Below are 23788 nucleotides of genomic sequence, written 5' to 3'. Positions count from 1 at the left end.
CTTCCTAAGAAATAGCCAATTGGCTGCTCAGTTCAAAGAGAAAGGTGGGACTACAATTCCTTAGCAACGCTTGGCTCCCTGGGAGTGGTGGCGGTTGTTTCAACATGGCGGCAGCGGCAACAAAAAGTGGAAATTCGGGGATATTTTGGATGAATGGTGGTAGGCTTACTTTTACTAAACTACACTAGCTTCCCCGTCCACTGTCCATTCGTACATGATCTTATATTAGTTTCAAAAAGTTTTCGAAAGAGTCTACTAGATGTTACGTCTGTGTCAATGCTGGAAAGTTATTTCAGAGGAAGTGAGGCAGCTAACGTAGCTCGTTACGTTAGTTAGCGTTTGCTATTAACAGTTGTTAACAGTTATAGTTAACTATACGTGTAGCTAGCTAGCTAGTTCATTACATGTTGACTTAACGTTATCTCTTCCAAGTTACGTTACCATTACCTATTTTATATAGAAACTCGGCGATTAACGCTAAAGTATTAATGTTCACTGTCATTACCAATCAACCCTGTCTGGTTTCCTGCTACTGAGTTAAAAATTTTACAAGGACCACCTGCTGCAACGTTAGATACCGAGCTTTTGTTTGGATTATTACGCGATCTGCTAACCGTTTGCCCCTGTAGCTAACTGTCCCAAAATAGGATTATTGAATTATTCATTCCACAGAAAACACATGCTTTAACAAACAGCCATTACATTTCACTGAACGTGGTCCCATGACATGGTGCTCTTTGGATGCGTTTATAGAGACCTGCAGTAATACTGCATCTGAAGTCTATTTCCCAAAATTCAGCCTTGGTGCAGAATTACAGCCACTAGAGCCAGTCCCACAATGAGCTTTCCTTAGGTTATGGCATTTCTGTGTCTGTAGCTATTGAGGAGGAGAGAAGGGAGGGCGGGCTGCCACTTTGCTCGTTTGAAAGCCATGATGTCTCTCTCTCTCTCATGGTTGGGCCAAATTCTCTGGGCGGGCAAAGGGGAGGTAACCTTGCTCCTTATGACCTCATAAGGAGCAAGATTCCAGATCGGCCCATCTGAGCTTTCATTTTCTCAAAGGCAGAGCAGGATACCCAGGGCTCGGTTTACACCTATCGCCATTTTTAGCCACTGGGTGACCATAGGCAGGCTGGGGGAATGCATATTAATGTTAAAAAACCTCATGTGAAATGTTCATGCCATGGGACCTTTAAGCTGTTCTAGGCACTTTATTTTTGGCGTCATTGGGCAACAATTCCATAATAAAATTTCAGCATATTGTAATTCAAGTGGGCTGAAAATAAAACTGGATTTCTGCACCTCCTCTTGGTTCTGTTTTCAGGCTTTAGAAAATCTAGCTCTTGGTATGATACTTTGGTCAATCACAGGTCATTTCAGAGAGATAGAGAGAGACAGAGAGATAGAGAGAGGGTTCCTATTGGTTGTTCAGCCCATGCGTTGGCCTAGAAAAAAAGGGGAGAGGGAAGCTGCAGGATGAGGTCTCACTGTACTTCAAATTCTGGCGTTTTTTTTTTTTTGTACCCACTGCAGATTTAAATGCCTAACTTCTCTTGGCCTTGTTCACACAGTGTCAGATGAGGAACAGCCTTTGGTGTTTGTTCCTGGTGAGTCTCAATTCATTTTTGGGGACAATTTCTGAACACAGTATGAGATAATTCTATGTAGCTCATGTACACATGGCATCCTCTTCTTCTGTCTTCCCACAAACGTTTTTAGGATTAGAAGGAGAGGGGAAGACCCCTTTTAGTTTGAGATCAGGCAGCAGCACCAGCACATCCAGTAAAAGAGGTACCAACATGCGAGCCAGGCGTAGCTCTGATTGCAAGAACGAGACCACACTAAGGAAAGTTGTCAAGAAACAGGGCTCCTCACAAAGTGAGCGCTCTGGGGTTTATACCAAGGAAAAAGGGTCCATCCATCCCAGTGCTACTGTAGCTACAGAGCCCACCATTTCTCCAGCTTTGGGTACTTTTATCTCCTCAACACAGGTAAACCATTGTTTTGTGAAGACTATTTTTCTCTTCCCTCCGTGGATATAAGATGAACATGTGGAAGAAAGAATATGGATAATCTAAATACTTTTAGAAAACAAGGAAGGAGGTTGACAGAATTTTATCCTAATTATCTTCTTATACTTGCTAACCATTCTTTGCACAGGTAATCTCTGAGACCAGCAGAGCTAAGAGCCAGGTCTGTTTGAAAGACCTCTGTCCTGAAGATAAGCGCCGGATTGCAAACCTCATCGAAGAACTAGCCAGGTAGCCAGCAGTATATGCCCCTGAACTCTAGGATAGTGATAAAGTTCATATGAATGTTTGAGTGGAACAATACGAAGTGATACCTGATTGAAATGTATTAATTTTGTACTGCTTTTAATCCCTTGTAACTCTTGGAATGCATAATGTAGACCACCGATGCTTTAACACTGTTATTTTGTTTTCTCCAGAGTGAGCGAGGAGAAAGAAGAGTCAGTGCAGCGTCTGAAAGATGAACAGGAAAATTTTGAGGCCAAGATCCAGAAGTTGGAACAACAGAACGTGATCATAGTTCAGGAAAGGGAGAGTATCCTTTCAGAAATACTGAACCAAACAAAAACACAGCAGTGAGTTAGATTATCTCAGATTAGTCATATTGTTCTTTTGATGAAACGGTAGGGCATTTAATGTGCTGTTGCAAATAGCAGTACCCACAGTGGTTTGAACACCGGGTACTTCTTGTTAGCTTTTGAGCAATCTTCAGAGAACATAGCTATGTTTAATGGTATAAAATATGCTTTGTGGTGTGTTGATTGCTGTTTTGAGTGTTTGTGTAATGTCTGCACTGGATCAGCTACTGCAAAATGTGATGGACTGTTGTGAGGAAACCAGAGGTCCCTCAATAATTCCAGGGTACAATAGTTTTATCAGTTTAGTAAATTTGGTAAACAAGATGTTTTTAGAACGTATGCTACAACTCCATGATAAGATGCACTTACCACCCTGTTTTGAAATTGCATTGATAGTGCTACAGTAGAGAATGGTGGTGCAGTTCCCGTATTCCATTCTTCAAAAAACTCCCTGGAGAAAACGTATTGTTTAACCTGAATGTCTTAATGTGGTGCAAAAAGATGTAACATTAAACACACCCCAAGTGATTTCACTGATTATCCCAACTTTAGTCTGGATCAACGGAAGTACAATTCCAGGATAAAGCCTGAGCCACAGGCTTTGCCCCTCACCTTCAGTTTTCTGTGTGAAATCCCTTCGCTACGCAAAACAACAACAAACTTGCTAGCAAGATACACATTGAAAATTGGAAGTTTTAAAGAAAATGTGAATCGTGCAATAAGGCAGGCCTGCTTGTTTTTTTTTCAGAGAATGATTGCACAGATTTACAAAGAATGTTTACAGAGTTTACTTTTTTACTAGGACATTTTTGGGACCGATTGGTAGGATTGCTGTGGATGAAGTACACACGGCGATAGACTGGTTAGAGCAAATTACGTTTAACCATGTATCCAGCTAATTTATATAGCTCACGTCACTGTATTGTGTAAACAGTTAACTTAATTTGATATTGTATGTGGCGTTTTCTTTTGCGAGGTGCAAATGTTTCACCAAAACAAGTTCCTTCCTGAGACTTTTTTCCATTGGCCCCGTCGCTGCGTCCAGAGCTTAGCGCTGCCAAAGACGATTGTGATTGGTTTAAAGAAATGGCAACAAACAAGCTTTTTTTCACCTACCCTAGAATGTAGAAATGTACCTGTGGTGTAGCCAGACCTTACTCCACAGCACTGTGGTATAAGCTGTAGGTAGCTACAGTTGTATGTAAAATCATCCGCAGTAGTTTATGGTTGGAATAAAAACTTGGTAACAGTCATCCATGGCACACAGTTAGGTATCCCTAGGATGTACTTAAAGTTCCTCAAATGATATATTGAAGGCAGATGGTTCCATTGCTTATTCTGCTGTTCCATTAGTTAGTCTGCAGGGGGCAGTGTTGTCTTAGGGAAGGCCATGTTCATTCTTTGTCCAAGACCCTATGATTTGATACAAAAGACAGAGAAATAGAGCAGATTCATTTGAATGATTTGATTCCTGCTGCAGATGTATTTTGCAAGTGCTTGTAGCTTATCCGCTGTTGTGTACAGAATCAATTTCAAGGTTGGAGCCATGGCCCCAAACCATCTAAATCATCTTATCATCCAAAGATGAATTTTGATATTTACTGAGAAGACTACAGTGTATGCATTCTCCACCATGTGTTTTTGTAACCTTCTCTGAATGTTGAACATTAGCTGTAGAATAGCTCTCAGTTCCTTCTGACAAAATGAGATCAGGTGGGTCACCGGCCGATTCTTGATTGTCTGATGATTGATTGATGAGGCTAGTGCTAGAGTTAGAGCGATAGTTATGCTTTTTATTGCACCCCACAACCCACCTACTGTTTTCATAACTATTCCGCTCAGGTCAAACCAGAGCATGGCCAGCAGTAAATTTAGGTTAAAAACACTGCGAAATATGAAGAGTAATTGACCCCGCTGGTAAATTGCACGATTGGCAACGGTGGCGGGGAAAATTAGGAATGCACAACTCAATTAAAGGCACTTTGGCTCGGAGACTTGGCATTTACACCAAACTTCTAAACTCCATTAAAAAGGTATTTGAGAGGAAAAACTGTTCAGATCCAAGCACCTCAGGGGGGGGATAACGAAGTCTTTTAAAGTGTGTGCAGGAGTCATGAAGGCTCTTCGAAGGCAGAAGGTTCTGGCACTTCTCTGAAAGGTTAAGGAGACACCAAAGGCAAACACACTGAATGAGAGTCTTCTAATTCCATTACGCCTCAGCTTATCTTATCTAACCAAGATTCAGAGTTGTCAGGGGTATAAAGAATGTAGGGCTATACCTTAGCCCCAAGCCCCCTAGGATGAGAGGGAAAAAGTCCCCTTGATATTTAGGGTGTTCAGCTGACATTTGGAACTGACTGGCACACAGGACTGAATTTGTGTTTCAGATAGGAAGGATGCCTTTTGTACTTCAAGGCATGTTGGCATTGGTAGAAGTCAAGGTGGGGTTACTAATGGTGCGCAGTTCTACTTGTTGTATCCAGAACAAGGCACAGCAGGCGCTACAGCTAATGCCATTTATTGAGTTGAAACAATTGGAAGGAATCCTGAGGCCATGGAGAGAGGGGAACAACAGCGCTGGTAGAATATGTCATTGAAAAATGCTACATGTTGTGATAGAGGATTGCCAGAGATAATTCAATTGTTACCTGACATTTACAATGTGGAAATCTGGTTTTATCAAGTGTGCTTTTTGTGAAAAGCGTGCATCAGAAGAGATGCGAAATTAGAGATTTTTTTATAGCGCTTTGTTTTTTGTGTGCAGATTAAGCCCCTAATATTCCATGATGTTCCATTGTCATGATATGGTCTGGGTGTTTTGTATTTTATCAATATTGTAGGAAAGAGTGGGGTGAAGCCATGTGCTGTGTAAGGTGCACACTATTTATTAGAGAAATATGGTTGACTGGTTGAATTAAGAACATTTTTGGAAGCCCTCCATTCTGCAGAGCTAAATAGTATGAAAGTCTATATCCAACAAAGAGTTTGTTGGACAATATAAACACACTGAACTGCTGTCGTTTAAAGCTAAAGTTTAGCCTCGTAAACAAACAATTGGTGCCTTTGTGTAAGGTTTATACTATTGTTGACTGAATACATTTAAATGCTTAATTGAATATAATAAAATCAAATTGAACCAATCATGGGCTTAATGTTAAATAAATAATGCATTGACTCTTTGCTAAAAGAATCAAATCGAGTTGTTGGCACACCTTTACAATGTATTGTAGTGGATTTTCTGCAGTTGACGTATTTCATAGCCACAAGATAATTTCTACAGATATGGTGTAAAGACTCAGCAAAATGCAACCTAGTCTGTGCCTGCAAAACTGGTTTTACATTTTCATGGCAACGGAGATGGCTAAGAAGAGTTGTAATGTGATGGGACTTTCTGTATGTTTGCTCTCAGAATTTTAAAGGCTTATTCAAAATAATTGTTAGCTGACATTATGTAGTGGTTTATTGTGTCACTTGCACTCATGTCTTTTCTCCAGATGCAGTAGTCTTGAAGCAGTTATGTAAACTGTCTTCTTCTATTAATTCCCCGTCATTGCTTCCTTACACACACATTCATACACATCAGTCTCCGCCCTCGTTTCTCTCCCATTCCTGCTCAGGCTCAATCTGTTTGGCACAGTGTGCTAAAGCAGGCTTTAAAATATTCCCCCTCCTGTGCAAATTTGTTCCACCTTGAAGTGGATTTCATTATTTTATTTGAGCCTCAGCCTGACAGGGAAGTGAATCATTCTGACAGGCCCTGTCTGAAGCCTCTTCAGCCCAAGCCCTTGATTCTGAGTATTTTTGGAGCAAGGGGGAGGAGTAAGTCATTGTTGGCACTTTGCAGCTCTGATGTTAACTTCGGGCTTGCCGAGTGCTTGGCCCCCATTGGCTGACGTCCAAGGCTGTGGAGGAAGTGTGTTTAGTGTGGCGACGGGCAGAGAGGTGGAATCTTATCAGTGTTGCTCCACTCGGTTCAGATTACCTAGCGCTTGCTGTCCAGTGACTGCGTCAGCCTGTCAACACATTCACACACGTTGCCTTCATTTATGGCATTGGGATGCTATGATGCTGCAGTCCTGTTGGTACTACACTACAGTACAAATCGACTTTATGTGTATTATGGTTAGTGAGTCCCCACCATACCCAATTTATATTCTAGTGTACAGTGCTATATATTTGTGTCTATTGGAAAACATTTGTTTTAGGCATGAGAAATCATGTGGAAATGTGCGAATCTGTTGAAATATGAGCAGCATGCATTTTTCGACTTCACACGCAACTCTCTATCTTGGACTGAGGAGAGGTGGAGCTGTATAAGCATATTCAGTATCTCCCCTTCAAGACCCTTATACATGCTGCATAAATAGACCTACCAGCCTAGGTTTACATGATGTGATGTCCTTGTGATGTCCTCAAGCTTTCCATATAGAACTACTTCCATGGACATTATCAGTGCAGCGGTAGAGGAGCCTTAGTTAGATGGAGGGTTCAATCACACATTTTCCTAATGTTTATGGAAGCCGCTGCATTGCATTTGTCTGGTGTCTGGTCCTCAATTCAAAGCTGTCCCCGCTCTCTTCTCTTTCGCTCTGTTTCATTTCCACAGCCTGATTGAAGTCTTCTAACAACCAAAGTGTTTTCTAATGGAGTGTTCCGCCAACTATTCCTTCAATAAGACTCTACTTTGAACTTTGATTTTCTCTTAAAACGGAGGCTTTTTTTTCAAACTGATGCTGAGAAACTCATCAACTGGGGGAGCAGGGCCACCATCATAAAAAGATATGGCCTGGAGGAACACACTTAAAGGTCAGCTTGGGCTGGAGTGTGTGTAGTACTTCCTTTATTGTAGTGTTTGTGTGTGGGCTGTTTACAGTGCAGGTGGGGAATTTGTGCTCTGATTTCTGGCTTTGTTTGTGTGTGCACTAGGAAGTGAGAGTCAGACCGAGGTTGATTATTGAATGTGTGCAAGTGTGTCTGTGTGTAGTCTCTCCATTCTCGTGCTCATTATCTTTGTATGTGCTGGTGTGGTGTGGTGCTGCCACTGTCATTAGTGGGCTCCTGAGGCGCAGCAGTAGTTCTGCTCCAGATTAGTTTTCTTGTGTCTGCCAGCACTCTGTCTGGCAGATAGCCTGGCGCGGCACTGTCCAGCTCAGCTCCACACAGCTTGGCCCGACCCAGATGGTGAAAGCTCTGTGCCACAACAACTTAAATTTTGCTGGCCTCTTCTCCCTCTCTGTTTTCAACTTGCTGTTCTATCTACTTTTCTGGTCCAATGTTTAATTGATTGCAGAAACAAGGGTTTAATTCAGATTGTCAGTATATATCAAGCATCTATCTTTTTTTTTCTCCATTTAATTTGCATAGGATCATTTTTTCCTTACCAAAATGGCTGTTGTGCAGTTACCTTCTCAGTAAAGCCACACAGTGACTTCACATTTAGAAGTCATGTAGGCATGACTTAGTTCTGATTGTTCTAATTTTTACTACTATTTTATTAGTAATTCCTATTCCCTGAAAAATGATTTTAAAGTTTTAGGCTAAAGGTTCTGTTATGTTGTATTCAGTTTACTTGTTATTGTTTGTTTGTTAGTTACTTAACCCGTCGTCCTCCAGGCCTGCAGCAGCAGTATAGAGAGTGCCAGGAGCTGCTTGGTCTCTACCAACAATACCTTTCTCAGCAACAGGCGAAACTTAACCAATCCATTGCCCAACTCAGCGAGGCACCAGCCCATAGCGAGGTAAGGTATGGGATAGAGTGGTTGTGTGGTAGGTTGTAAATATGTATTGTAGCGAGTGCATCATGCAGTGTAAGATAATGGGCCTGCTCCTATGTGATCCGTCAGGCACAAAAACATCTAGTGGTAACACGTGCAACCGCACACATTGTCCAATGGTTAAATGCTATAACAATGCATAACAAAGCACCATAGAATATCACTACAGTCACTGGTTCAAAATGACTACAACATAGTGAAAACTCTCTCAAGGTGACACTTCAGAAGCAGAGACGCCTCTCTGGCTTCAGCCCCTGTAAGAATAGATGCCTTTGCCAACCTCATTGTCCCATGGTGGCTCTGAATAATGTGTGTTTGCCTGCTCTATGACCCTCAACAAATTAGTCACAGTCTCTTCCCCAGTCAACTTTAAGATGGGCTTTCCTCCTTATGTTTATCTCATAATGTTCCTGACCTTGGCTTACCTGCCGGTTATGCTCAGTTGGAGATTGTCCTCTTAATCTTGTGGCCACTGTCCAGTTTCAAGTTTTGAAGGATAATTTGCATTTGCGCTGTTATAAACCCAGCTCTACCCTAACACTAATCTCTATTCAGCTTCATAGTGAAAGCAGCACATTCGCAGTGCAGCAGCAGCAGCAGCTTGAGTCCTCTGTTGGTGTCTACATAGGATGTGTTCAGGCACAGTACTTCTGTGTATGTGACCCGCTTGAGTGTAAAATAAAAGAAAGTAGACTTAAAGACAACAACAAAAAATGCTTCAGGTCACGGTAACTCACACAAAATGCAAGTGATTTGTGAGCTCTTGTGGAACAGCTCTCGCAAGCACATGGGGGAATGCTTATACCGCACGTGTAACATGAGCAAATTACTGTAGGTTGGTTAGTGACTCCTTATACAGTATTGATACATTTTGGTCTGTAGCCCAGCTCTTCATTAGGGCTTCATTGAGTAGTCGTTTTTGGCTGAAATACTCTATCAATTTTTCAGAGGCTTCCTAACTTGGCCGAAATGCATTAATTGTCCTCTTTGTTCTCTGTCCAGGTGCTCCGCGAGGAAGCTCCCAACAGAACATCTACCAGCAAAGTTAATGGCTCTCTCTTTGATGGCTCATACCTCAGCCTTGCGGCTACCCCAGCACAACAGCCTCAAGTGCACAGAAGTGGTGGTGGAGGAAGAGCAATACATACCCATAGCAACCATGCCTCTCTTTCCTGTGTTAGTGAGTTCAGTCCAACTAATGGGACGATCAAACAGCATAGGATTCAGAAAAGGGAGTGCAGGGAGCCACACTCAAAGTCCCACCACAGATGTGAACACTACCAAGGCAGTGGTCGAGACAGTGACTCTTGTCTAGAGAATGGCCACCATGACAACTTTAGCCAGCATGAGTGTAAAAGGTAATGTCTGTCTTTTTTTTTAATCAAATTGTGCATTTTATCAAGACACAAACAAAAAGAATGTCAGCATATTAAGCCAATGAAATGTTTATTTACACACAGACTCCACAGTGGGGGTGCCATTGGCTCAGAGGCCAAGGAAGCTCTGACCAGGCCTCTGTTGGGCCACGAGGACTGGGAGGAGAAGAGGCACCAGCTGCTGCTGCAGAAGATGCAGTTGGAGATGGAGAGAGAGAGGCTGCAGGCACGGCTGGCTGAGCAGGAGGAGAGGCTCAATAGACAGAATCAGCAGCTACGTCAGTCGCGTCTCGATTACAGCAGGTAGAATACAGAAGCCAAAGAGAAATAAACCGTATCTGGTATCTGCTAGCTAGTTAACATTTGGAGGCACAAGTTGATGGTTACTTTTAGAAGTTAGTCCCTAGATAGGTAGTTACGTCTATCTGAGAAGTAACTACTGATCCATGTTTAGTCTTTTTGTACTTCAGTTTCTGTCATTGCAGATGGGCAAAACCTCAGTCCATTTTCTTTTTCTTCTATATTCTTGTTAGGTTTCAACAAGCTACTCAATCTGATCTCAGCAGCTCAAACACTAGAAAAGGAGATCCACAGCCGGAGGGTCCCTCCCACCAAGATTTACCCCCTAGGTAAGTCAGACACTCAAACTGCAACTTCTTTAGACAGACCGACTCACACACACACACACACACACACACACACACACACACACACACACACACACACACACACACACACACACACACACTCTCTCTCTCTCTCTCTCTGTCCTTGTCTCTGTCTCTCTCTCTCTCTCTCTCTCACCCTCACACACTCACACACTCAAGTCACAAGCACGAAAGCCGACTGAATATATTGTGTCTGTGGCCTACAGTGTGTGTGAAGATGCAAAGGTACATCCTGCAGGACAGAGCATGAATGGAAAACACTCCCAAACTGTACCCGCTCTTCTGGACAATGGCAATGGTAAGCTTGTATTTTCAGTCAACCAGAATAATGTGCATACTGGACAGAGGACCATCTTGGCTTACAAATTAAATTATACTATATACATAACATATTATACTCAGGTTGATTTTTTTTAAATAGTATTTATTTTAATAGATTCAGATGCATGTATAGCTTAGATAAAGAAATGTATATCATCATGGTAAGTTTTTTTTTTTTTTTTTTTTTTTTTTGTGTCTTTCCTGCGTTGCTCTCAGCCTTGCTGCTTTTGCTTCTAATATAGCACTCCTAACTTGCATCTCTCAACAGAGGCCTTAGAGAGGTCTAGAAAGGACATGGCCACATCTCCTGTTAAGTCCCCTGCAAGCCTGAGTAAGCCCACCTCAGTGGCTGTGATCCAAAAGTCCCCTGAGGCCAGGTAACACATCTTTATTGTACATCAATTAAGCGTTTAATAAATATTTGCCATGTATTCTAAAGGTTTTCTAGTAAGTGAAGCATTATTTATTATGCTGGATAAGCAGTGGGACTATAGCAAACATGGAAGTATTAGCTAACCTATTAGAATTATTTCTCAGAAGAACAGCCTGTGTGGTTAAATTCAACGGAACCAAAGTGCTCATTGAATAACAGTGGAAAACAGCACCGAGAACTTGAAGGATTCAGACACAAAATCCTTGTTCTGTGCTCCTTTGAAATTCAGTTTTCAGGACTAACAAGGGTTTCTCTACCACAGGGAAGCCTGAGTGAGGCAGGCTACTCCTGTCTTGTGGGGGACATTGTGAAGATTATTTGTGGGCTGTCGGTAGGCTTGCCTCAGTAGACGGTGTTTCTGGTGTTCGATGGTCGGGCATGCATCGATATGCCCACCACCCCCACCGTTGTTTTGTTTTTATAGAAATAAAACCAATTTAGTACATTTTTGTGTATCCGTGCCCCATCGATATTTCGAAATCGAAATTTCCTCACCGTGGCATCCCTAGCTGTCAGGGTGCAGTATTTTATTTGTTTTTGCTGACCTCTCTTAAGGCAATTGATGGGTTTTCCTCTAGTTGTGAAGAAATATTAACAATAATGAAAAGCATAAATATAAAATTTGAATCTAGAAGCTTTTTTCCTGGGCATGCAATTGCTGTAGTGTTGGAGGCTAAATTATGTCTTTTTTATTATTTTTATTTATTTATTTATTTTTAGCTTTGCTAACTTTTTGAGCTGTGAGAGGCTAAATGAAGCTTTTTCCTGGGCCAGCTAGCACTGTGGCCAGCCTGTCAGGAGACATGCTGCGTTCCATTAGTCGGCCTAGCAGGGACCCTGCAGCAGGTGTAATTGAACAGACTTCTGGATGCACACATGGCCCTCCCTTCTCTCTCTGCCACAGTAATGAGACAGAGAAAGCAAGAGGGAGGGAGAGATGTTAAAAGTGTGTTTGAGGGTGAGTGAGGGGTGAGGGCATTGGATAAAGTGAGAAATGGGAAGCGAGGAAAGTAAGAGCAGGTTGAGATTGTTCGAAATGGAAATGGTGAGAAAGACGTAAGAAGGGAAAGGAGTTTAGAGGACAGGGATAAATCACTGAGCATCAGACTTTCCTAAAAAGGAAAAGACATTCATTACCTTTTTTCCTACATCCTTTACACAGAATGGTAATAAACGTGTGTGTGTGTGTGTGTGTGTGTGTGTGTGTGTGTGTGTGTGTGTGTGTGTGTGTGTGTGTGTGTGTGTGTGTGTGTGTGTGTGTGTGTGTGTGTGTGTGTGTGTGTGTGTGTGTGTGTGTGTGTGTGTGTGTGTGTGTGTGTGTGTGCGCGCGCATCAGTTACTGAGAAGCAATTTGTAACAGTGGTGGTAAAGACCTTTTTATTCTTAGAAATTGTTATTCCTAAAGTTGATTTTCTCAGGCATAATGTCAGTTTTCCTGTCTGAAAATTGGTGGTTAATAGGAAATACAGTAACTACCCCCCCCTCGCCGCCCTCCTTGTCCTAAAGTAACTCTTAAACAAAGCAGTGCATGGTCCAAAGTGAACTGTGAGCTCCAGCAGATGTCCATTAATTCCAGCAGCGGACCCAGGGTATCAAATCTTATTACCATCCATTTACACCTCCAAAGCCTATTAAAAGTGTTGACTCTTCGCTACACACAGTGTTGTTGTTTTTTTACAACCAGTAATAAGGAAGTCTGCCTCTTAGATGCCTTTTGTGGTTTTCTAGCAACATGTTTTTTTTCATGTGCATCTCTTTAAAATAGTTAATCATTTGTTAATCCACTAATTTGGATTACACATATGTCTTTTTCTTAGCTGATGTCAAAAAAAATCTCTGCCAAAAATTGTTGGCAAAAATAAACTAAATAAATTGTCCAGAAAAACATGTTATTTTTGTTGCTTTTTATTTCATCATGCTACATTATATAAGCTAGACTTGAGGAAAATAAACTGGTGTTTTGTAAACAATACAAAAACACTAATGTGATTGCAAGATTAAATAGTAAATGGTATATTCAACTGTAATATTTTGGCATGTTTAACCCCCCCCCCCCCTTTTTACTTGGCAACAACATGCCCCTTGTGGCCATGTAATCTTAAACAATTCAATCTTGATGTGCAAATTTTAAAACGAAGCTGGGGTTTAACATTTAGTGACCTTCTTAATCCTTTCATGAATCTTGTGCTAGTTAGTAATGAGACATCTCCAGCGCACCCCGCCCATCTCATCTCCACCCTTCCTGCCATTGCCCGCCTGCTATTGATTGGTTGGGAAATTGACATGCGGGATATACGCAGTGGCCATTATAGGTTTTTTATCTTACTGTTTGGACTGCAAATGAAAAGGGGCGCCGGGGCGAGACGGCTATCTTTAATGAAAGAGAGGAGCCAAATAAGCAGTAAAAGTTACGAGTGGAAAGGAGGTGGTGGGGAGCGTAGGCACAGGAGTTTTGTGGACATTTTATCTCGCCTCACAGAGCTAGAAAAGAGACGAGCAGTATTGGTGCGCTGGGAGAATGAAGCCCAAAGGTGTTTATTACACTAAGAAAGGTACAGTTGTATAGTATGTGTTTAAAGGAGGAAATAAAGTATTTGAAGGCAGAATGCTTAACCACTGTTTGTTTTAGAGTAGTTATGATAAGACCTTTTGGAATTTTACATACAGGCTCAGCTATAAAATAATTCCATTTGTCATTGTCTATGTAGTATCAATAAAATATCAGAATCAACTTTCTGCAGATATGGTAGACTCCCCAAGGCGTTCTAATGACGGGCACAGAAGATTTAAGTTTTTAACAGGACTTTGCCAAATCTTAGCAATGCAGCGTCTCTAGATGCTATCAAAATGACCCAATATCCCATCAGATTTTTACAATGACAGAAACGTATGTTCCTGCTACTTTACCCGTGCATTTTTCTGTATGCATGTAGCAGTAAAATAGATTTGCCTGGACTTCTTTGGGGGATATCCATATCGAGCAGCAATTCACCTCGCCCAAACTGGAGCCAAGAAATGAACTTCTTTATTGCACTGTAAACCCCTCTGAAAATCTATTGGCATTCTTTGGCCTCGTGCAATCTCTGTGCCACCTCCTCCTCTCACCCCACCCACTACCATTCCCCCCCATTCCTGCCCAAACTCTACCCCTACCCCCCGCACTCCCCTTGTTATAGATTGTGACCGCCGGTAAGTGATGCATTATTCATTACAGACATGTCGTTTGTTGATGGATGGCTGTTTGAGAGCCCTGTCCGTTAAATAAATCAACAAATAAAAATGCAAATTCTCACATTTCCAGAGAAGGAACCCAGCCAAAGACCCTCCCCCACATTCCCCGTCTGCCTTCCTCTCTATCCACAAAGCTGCGCTCACCCTCCCTTATGCTCTCTCTCGCTCTCTCCTTTGCTGTTGACAGACTGGAGACCAAATGAGGAAGACAGATTTACTTACTTGAGCTTCAGTCTCTTTTTTTCATCAGTTATCATTCCTCCGTCGACTTACCCCTCATTCACTTTCAAGTTAGTGGGAGAACACGACATGTCAAGGTCTATGGTTACGTGTGGAGGTACACAAATGTGCCTTGATTGGAAGTTGCACCAGTGTGTGTGTCTGTCTGCTGACCACCCACATGCATATCAACAAGTGCACGCCAAAGATCACCCTTACCTGGGAGAGCTGTGTGTGGAGCTGCGCGATGCAAATCGATGCAGCTTTAAACGAGCAGAGAATTATGTTAGCAAGATCAGTGGAGCGTGCTCTAAAGAATTCATGTTTTGTATCTGGAATGGCGTTGTTCGACTGTGTATACACTGAATAATGTATCAAGCCAGCCAGACTGAGGGATTGAATCTCTATTAGCTTAATCTCCCCCGTTTTGGTTTATTTATTTCTCCGCACATTCCCTCATTTCTATTCCAGGGGAGAAAGCACCGGGGTTCTCTCCCTCTTTTAGTCTCGCACCTGCAAGAAAGTGTGTTTTTCTGCTGGGACGCCCCAGTGGTTTTGACTTGTTAGCGTTGCTTGTTAGGGTTCAGTAGACACTTCAGAAAGAAACATTTTGTTAACACGTCGAAGAGAGATTTGCTTTCATATGGTCTGTGTTAATAAGTGAAAGGTGAACGACAAATATTTTGGTACAAGCATCGGACTCCACGTAGACTTTGGCCGTGTGCATGTCTGGTGTTGGTCCCTTGGCTCTGCTTCACATTGTGCTTAGCATTGAGGACACATACTGTAAGTGTAGATCTTTGTGTGCATTGCTATGTTACAATGAAACGGCACAAGCATACTTATTAACAACACTGCCTGCCATTCCTCTGGGTTCTGTATTATAAATGTAGCCTGTGCCAATTCAACCTTTTTAAGGCTAAGATTATAATGTGTGAAAAGAAGAGTGGCCGGTTAGCTCAGTTGGTAGAGCGGGTGTACATGAGTGGGTGCAGAGGTTTATTCCTCGACGCAGAAGGTCCAGGGTTCGAGTCCGACTTGTGACGGTTTTCCTGAATGTCCCCCCTCCCCTTTCGTATCTCAGCTTTCCTATCTAATAAACAGTCCCCTCCCAGAAAAACGTGATTATGCGATCGCATAATTAAATGCATAATCAGCCAGTCTGCACATTTATGCGGGCCGCATTTCTTCAGATACACCGCACTTTCGCCGCATAAATTGACGATTTCCGCGCAAAATATGCGGGGCTTGCATGAATTCATAATCCCTGCATTTTCGTTGCAAAAAAGTCACATATCTTGACAGAAAGTTGAAAAATGTTGCGTTTACTTCACACAAGAGCAGCCATTTTCCCCTGTTGCCATGGGAACGTTAGGAAGTGACGTAATTACGCGACAAAAAGCAGGGTGTTGGTGGAATCACATTTTTTTTCTCTTTTTCAATGCAAGTTCCCGCAATTTTTGCAATTAATCGCAAATTTCATCGCATAAAATTGCATAAATATCCCGCATATTCCATTGCATTTTTTTAAGAAAACGTGCCGCATAATCAAGGATTTTTGCCCGCAACAATCACAAAAAAACAAAATTTTTCTGGAAGGACTGAATAAAGGCAGAAATGCCCCTCCCCTCCAAAAAAAAAAAAAAAGTGTGAAAAAAGAAACAATTTAATGAATTGAATGAAACAACAAAAGCCTCCCAAAATTGTACTTATTTTTTTCAGGTTGGACTTTTCTGTGATTGAGTTATTGGATGTCTTTAGTCCTGTCTCTGCACCTGAGCTCAGCAAGCAGTCCTCTCGAAGACCCAAAACATCGCAACGTAGGCCGGGCCTCTCCGCTCCCAAACCAGAGGGCAGAATCCTGCTCCCCCCTGCTGGGTCTTATCCTCAGAGTACCCAGCAGGACCTGGAAGAAAGCCAAATACTGGAGGATATTTTCTTCATTTGCTGATGAGAAGAAAATGGGTCCAGTAACTTGATATTCACCGGTTTGGTCTTTTTTTTAATTTTATTTTTTTATATGTATATATATATATATATATATATACACATTTCATTTTCAGTTGACATTCTAAATCAGAATGATCATGTTGTTGTAGATTGTACTTTTGTTATACTGTGGTTTTAATACAAATAAACACATTTATATTTATTCAGAATTTGTTATGCTTCTAGTTTGTAATTGATATGTTGTCACTGCAGGAAAACCGTTTACCACTGAGCTACGTCAATTATTACTGAAGACATTGCCAGCATTAATGCGGATTTAGTCTATATCCACGGCGTTACACTTCCGGGATTGCTCCGTTACCGTCGGAAATTCCGCCGGATCTCACTCTTTTTGGCCTAATGTTCGTTACCTTCCGCTACCTAGACTATCCAATCTGAGTTTTCTGTTGCACGACTAAAACAACTTTTGAATGGACACATGTTCCACCAAAACAAGTTCTCACTTGAGGCTATTTTGCAAAGACACCGTGTCTCTGTCCGCCGCGCATGACGATTTTGATTGGTTTAAAGAAATGCCAATAAACCAGAGCACGTTTTTTCTCCCATCCCGTAGTGCTGTGTGGACTAGCCAGACGGTCTGGCAAAGAGAGACTATTGCGAACTTAACTGCATGATACACAATTGTACATTGATAATCTTTTTCAGATAAACTGGACAACAGGCGGATGGACTATCACTGAACTATCACCTCCTTCTTGGAGAGAATAATGGATGTTTGTGTGGCTAGTCTCCTATTGATAAGTTAATCAGTAAATATGACATGACACAAGACACTTTATTCTAGACTGTGCTTTATTATTGGGCTAAGCTGAGACGCATCATTCATTTAAAATTACAAAAAAAGAGTTCAGGGGACCATAGACTGGTGCAGTCTGGAGAGACAGGGACGGGAGCCTAAAGCGCACTGCCCAATCAGAAGATTAGCTCATCAGGAACCCGGCAAAGCTTAATATGCAACATTCATTTCCCCACCCTCCATATGTGCTGAAATTGGGAAATAGAATTCCAGAATACTTTGAAAAACCATATGAGGGAAAATGTGATTCTAGCAACACTACTGAGCTTTAGAAATAAAACCACTAACAACAGCACTGAAAAGAATGATAGTAACTCAATTGTTTTTGATGAGATAGTGCAGTTTTCATTGAATTTTGCTCTTGGTAGAACACATCAGTTGAACAAGATCAGAGCTCTGTCAAACAATACAAAGCAAGATTGGATAAACAGGGGAAGGGGAATTAAGTTTTAGAAATCCAAACTGGCGTTTTATGCAGGCAGTTAATCAGTGATTAGCAATTCGTCAGACATTAGCTCCTTACACATTAGCAGCAACATATAGTGACCTCAAGGCATATCTTATGTTGTGATTACATATCTGACTGAACAGTTGGTTTATGAGGGAGTGGTTAACTAGGAATTGCCCTCTTTTTTCACTTTGATTTAAGGTTTCACAATATAAGCAAATGGTATTCAAAATGACAGACAAACCTCCAATTGGCATCTTTTTTTTTTTTTAACAATCTTTTACCTAAGCTAACATTTTGGAACAGAACAATAGGATTTTATAATAACAAATATACATAAGGCTTTAGTAGTGTACTGCATTGTTTTGAATAGTTTATCAGCAACAGGAAAATGTAAAATCAGTCTTTGAAGTTGTTAAATTCAGAGTTCGCCGATACGTCCAAGTGGTGTTATGTGATGTGGTGATACAAAGTAGCACTGACAAGCAAATCAATCAGTGGCAATAAGAGCTCAGATCTTGAATCAAACAGCACGAATAAATAAATACTTAACTACAAATAAATAAATAAATAAATAAATAAAGACATAAATAAATGATTAAAAATATGTCTTTGACATCACTTGGTCAATAGGAGCATTTTTCCACATCATCAAAGAAGTGCTGAAGGCATGGTCCTGCAGACAGGAACAATGATCATCTGTGGACCACAACAGTGGCCCATGCATGTCATATAAAAACTATTTGGTCACATACCAACTCATAGAAAAATAATGCCATGAAAGCATGCATATTATCTCAGACATGACTTATAAATTAATATCTAAACAAATAGATAAGTGAATAGAACCCATCAAAGTATTTTTTATTTTATAAAATAGGTCAATGTGTGTCTAAGCTCTAACTGAGGTCAATGCTCTCCCTGACTGTATTCTGGATAAATGCCTTGGTCAGGTCCTAGAGTTTGTACTGTATCCTAATGACTATTTTTTATTATTTTTTTGTACCTGGTTTTATTGAGCATTATCATGTTTTCATTCGATATATTTTTTTTTTTAAAGAATTAAAGTACTTTATCCAGTCCTTGTAGATAGAAGTAAAAGTCCTATAAAATATGCAAACCTATGTACAGAGGAAAACAGAGCAAAAAAAGAAACAATTTACAGTATATTCATCGGTTTATGTATATATTTATATATATATATTTATATTCAAACTTCTGCTCTGTTTCTTGTTGTTTTTGAACCACGATACTTTGTTTTACTTTTCTTATGTAAACTTGCAGCTTCAAGTTGGAGCAAATGAAGAAGAGGTGCTTGGCATTCTAGTTCCCGTGGTCGTTCTGCTTCCCCTCCCTCATTTCACTCGACATTAAAACATGGGCTAGGTGAAAGACATGAGTGATTGCTCAAACAAACCGTTAAAAAAAAGCACAGGCCGCATCAACACCTTTTTCAATTTTCTCAGAGCAGCGAAGGGCAGTCGAAGAGGGCACACAGTGTGGCGATCAGGGACACCAGACATGACATTTAGCTTCAGATGTTATTGTTAGCTCAAAGGCAGCTCAGGTGGATGTACCAGACGTTTTTGTACCTAACCAACCACGGATACTGTCAGAGCAAAAAATGATCATGATGGTCATCTGGTTTGCACTGTACGCCACAGTCAGGCCATCGTTATGTGGCACATACAAAGAGTGGCATCCTGGGATGTGTGGTGGCGTCTTTTAGCCTCGCAAGATTTGGAAGGTAAATGTTAAATTATTCAATCTGCTAAAAAGGTTAGACACAGACACTAGGGAAATGGCATAATGGGCAGTGTATAGGAAAAACTAGTAACATCACCTATCAGGAAGCATTGTCTTCCAAAGTGTCATATAGCCTTATAAATATTCATATATATAAATATTCATTGAGTAATCTTCACCCGCTGAATATGTGTTGAATGCAGGGTCCAATAAATCCAAGTCTGTTGACCTTTTGCAGGTATATAGTAGGTGTCCATACCATTTTTGTAGACTATTATGAGAAACTGTATGCTAAAGCAATATGAAACCAGCCTCAGTGATACAGCAGTTGTGATGGGTAAATGGCTTTTCACTCTTATTGCTTCATTTTACAGTTTCATTATGCTTTTATGTGTATATTTGATTGTATGAGGGCATATAACATAAGGCAATATAACATCTTCTAAAGGATATGCTTCATGTTAAGTATTACCAGCAGAGATCCACACAGTAACTGCTGGATGGGGAAAGTACATAAAACCTCCCTTATTCTGTTCAGTGGGAAGCCAGCTCTCTAATTCTAACATATTCATCAATATTACATCACCTTCATAACCATTTAAACCTAATGGCAGGTCCAATAAGCTCAACCACTTCTCGTATTAAGCCACGTCATGTCAGTCGCCACCATGAACTTTACCCTAGTTTTGACTCCAACCAGTGGAACGTAGTCACAGGTGCCCTGCACACAGCTTTGATAGTTAGTACCTGTGCTAACAGGTTACTTAATGCCCGCTTTTATCTGAAGTGTAATCGCATGAGACTAAATTAGTTCTAAATGCATTCTGTTTGTCAAAGACATTGATGGACCAACAGTGGTCTGATGTTTTGTTATATTGGACATGCACTGAAGCTCTCTATGTGGCTGAGAAATGATATGGATCTGGCTGTAGTTTTGACATCATAATAGCGTGTTGGCTGCTTGCAGCAGTGTGTGTTTAATTATTTTTTTTGTCTTTGTTTTCTGAGAGCACAGTGCTTGATGGCAGATTCTGCAGGTGACAAGGCACACCTTGACATGGTGACAGCCCATACGCTACATGCACTTTACTGAATGCAAAAGAGAGCAAGGGTTGTGAGACATATTCATTTTGGTTCAAGTTTCAAAGAGAAGTTTGTGTTTGTGTTTGTGTGTGTGTGTGTGTGTGTGTGTGTGTGTGTGTGTGTGTGTGTGTGTGTGTGTGTGTGTGTGTGTGTGAGAGAGAGAGAGTAAGCTCAAAAGATATGTTTGGAATAGAGTCGAAGATAATTGTCCTTTTCCTCTAAAATCATTTAGCCTGATTCTCTTAAAGCCTGCTACTGAGATGTGGCTTTTTGCATTTTCAGATAATATTTACACCATATGTGTTTTCTCACACATGTATCTTTTAGCAATATATTGTGTGTCAGCATATAGGTAATCAGAGATAGGAATGCCTGCAGTTTTGGGAGCTGCCAGATTTGCGATTCTTCCCAAGCAGAGCAATGTTTCAAACTCCAGCTAAAATCTACAAAAAATTACAGCTCAACATAGTCAGAAGCCGTTCTATATACAGACACACATATAAAATATGTGCATATAAATACATATATTTGTTTGTGATTAATATCTATTTATCCATATATACTGTATATATGAATACATTTGCTTGAATGCTTGTTATACATATATATGTACTGCAAATATAAACAAGTTCATATATTTCAAACGTTTCTGATGTTATTCTATCTATGAGGTTAGGATGTCAAGTTAAAAAAGATAAGGCTGTGATACGGAGCAGCCCCTCCCATGCACTCGCCATCCCTCCCAAGACAAAATGAGAAGAGAAAAAATAAACATTTTGAGTAATTGTAAACTAGCGAAGTGAGAGACCCCATTTGGTCATCTGAAATAGTTTTGCCTGTATTCAAAAAGCACATCAGCAATATATATGTATATATACATGTGTTGTATATATTCGAAATGTACACTTCCTTTAAGTGCAACTCCTCAACCAGTTAACACTGACTGAAAGAGATGCAGTGGTCCGAGTATATTAGAGCTACAAGTCCTCAGCAATAAAAATGTTTGGTCTTTTGGTCCCTAAAACAACTAAGGAATGACAGGTAAGACTCCCTGGAGACCGTTGCTATGGCTCTCCTTGGCAACGGTATCCCCTGGAAACGGACAGGCACTCCAAGCTAAAGATGGCCATCCCAAATCGAAGCCAGTTTGTGTCCTGAAAATATCACATTCCCTACTTAAGTTCTCTTTCCGAGAATTTCAAGTCTTATAAATTGGTCTTCAAAAGTCAATTGCCCCAAACTCAAACCGTCTTACAGAAAGATTTCCTACGGCAATCTTCTATTCAGTTTTTAAAAAGTTTTGTTCTTGTTGGACTTTTGACATCCGTATTCCCTTTAAGAGTTCAGTGGGGTTGGTCATTGTAAGTAGGTTTTGATAGAGTTTCTTTTACTTTTTTTCCCCTCATTGTTCAAGTAAAAGTTTTTGTGGTCCAGAAAAGGTAGCTGTTATTCAAGCAGGGTTTTGTAGGGAAGGAGGTGTGTATATGTGTGCAGAAGAAAAAAGGTCCTGGGGCTAACCAGGCTGGTACAAATTCTCTCTGAGTTCCAAAGTTTTAGTACATCCAAAAAGAGGTGTCATCGCACGCTCTCTCCTCGGTTTCTGAAGCAGCCTCTGTGGTCCAGATGCTGAGTTTGCACTCAGTGGCGGGTAGTCAACATATGATTCAGCTCAACAAAACCTGAAAAGCACAGAAGAAATAGATATTGTTTAAGTCAAGTAATATGTGGTTTCATGCACATTTAAAAGTTGCAAAGCATATGATTTTAGGAATATCTTTTTTAGCCGCGCTAGCCACTAGCAACGTGGCCATCAGGGATGGCAATAACATCTGTCAGTTGGTCGGTCTTAATCTACTGGATTGCCATCAGATGGTTTGGACAAGGACATTCACGATACCCAGAGGATGAATCCTACCAACTTTGGGAATGACATGACTTTTCCATGAGGTTGACAAGTTGTGGATGGATTGCAGTTTGGTTCAGATGTTCATGTCTGAACCCAAAGGGTTAATCCTAATCCTAATTTTTTTTTTCTCCATTTGTTCATTGACTTGGATCTGGACAATTCAAAGAAACAGCTTGTCCTTTATGCGCTTAAACAAACATTTATTCCATAATAGACCAAATTCCTACTTTACATTAGAAAGCTAAAGAAAAGTTAATGGGGGAAATATTTCTCTTTAATTCAGTTTTTTGTTGTGACGTTTTCCATGTTTGCAGTTACTATGTTCTGTATTGTATATTCCTTATGTGTCCTCCTTTACTGTTGATACTGTATTTACATGCAGATGGAGCAGTGGAATATGTATTTACAGGGCACCTTCCTCTCTAAAGCATCTTCGCTGTTCTGTTATTCTGTTGGATAAACAAAGATACTTTTGTTGAGACAATGTTGAAAACAAATCAGTGCTCACCCTGCAGTGAATTAATTTAGCGCCCTGGCAGTGTTATATTGTGAAAAACAATTCAGTTTTTATTTTTTTATTTAAATCAAACCGTTTAATCCTGTTTTTGAAAGTTGAACCCTCATGTGTCATTAGAAGTTAAGTAATCCTCAAGCTTGCTGTCTGAATATGGACTCGTCAGTCTGATAACTCTGTGCCATAATAGTGCATTATTATTCTGTTTATATTAATAGTAAACCTGGGCATGCAAGTGCAAAAAAATGGCAATGTACTTGTTCATCAGTTGAGATTTCAAACAATGTAATAACTGTCAATCTCAAGCAAAAAGAAACAGAAATCAAAAAGAGATGTTTTTTTTCCACCGCTCTGACGAAAATGTTTTTTATCAAAAGTAATGGTGCCACATATTTTGTGACACATTCATGTGAGATTGTGCTATTCTTCCTGTAGCGATTTGCCTCGGGACACCGTCTGGTATGGTTCATTTAGTTTGTGAGTGGGTGATAAGTTGCCCTTGAATGAAGTCATCAGTGGTGAATGAACGACACAGCCTAAACTCTCCATCACACAGATGAAGGGAAGAGACAAAGAGGAACAGCACAATTACCCACCTGAGGGGTAATAAATGCCTCTCCCTTGGAAGCAATTCTTTCCCTGTGCAACACACTGA

General features: G+C 40.7%; 2 protein-coding genes across 4 annotated transcripts in view; one reads left to right on the top strand and one right to left on the bottom strand.

The window, feature by feature from the left end:
- The first annotated feature begins 22 nt into the window (after positions 1–22).
- kiaa1328 (KIAA1328 ortholog) lies at positions 23–16673 on the top strand. 3 transcript variants are annotated; one of them, XM_028576983.1, is made up of 12 exons: positions 23–159; positions 1572–1607; positions 1720–1991; positions 2161–2261; positions 2450–2565; positions 8222–8346; positions 9385–9740; positions 9843–10061; positions 10292–10387; positions 10633–10724; positions 11016–11124; positions 16353–16673. In XM_028576983.1, exons 1-12 carry the CDS (start codon positions 105–107, stop codon positions 16579–16581), a joined length of 1806 nt encoding a protein of 601 aa, XP_028432784.1. In that variant the 5' UTR covers positions 23–104; the 3' UTR covers positions 16582–16673. The 3 variants fall into 3 exon arrangements, with proteins under 3 accessions (XP_028432784.1, XP_028432786.1, XP_028432785.1); XM_028576985.1 differs by lacking the exon at positions 16353–16673 and adding an exon at positions 11443–11864; XM_028576984.1 differs by having other exon boundaries at positions 58–159; positions 1534–1607.
- Positions 16674–21700: 5027 nt separating this feature from the next.
- celf4 (CUGBP, Elav-like family member 4) overlaps positions 21701–23788 on the bottom strand; it is a 78370-nt gene continuing 76282 nt past the window's right edge. Inside the window, exon 14 of the mRNA XM_028574813.1 lies at positions 21701–22392. The gene's annotated coding sequence lies outside the window, so the exon portion shown is untranslated. The remainder of the gene's footprint in view (positions 22393–23788) is intronic.

Source organism: Perca flavescens, chromosome 4 (genome assembly GCF_004354835.1).
Source record: "Perca flavescens isolate YP-PL-M2 chromosome 4, PFLA_1.0, whole genome shotgun sequence".
Taxonomy (NCBI): Eukaryota; Metazoa; Chordata; class Actinopteri; order Perciformes; family Percidae; genus Perca; species Perca flavescens.
This window is presented reverse-complemented; position numbering and strand designations above follow the sequence as displayed.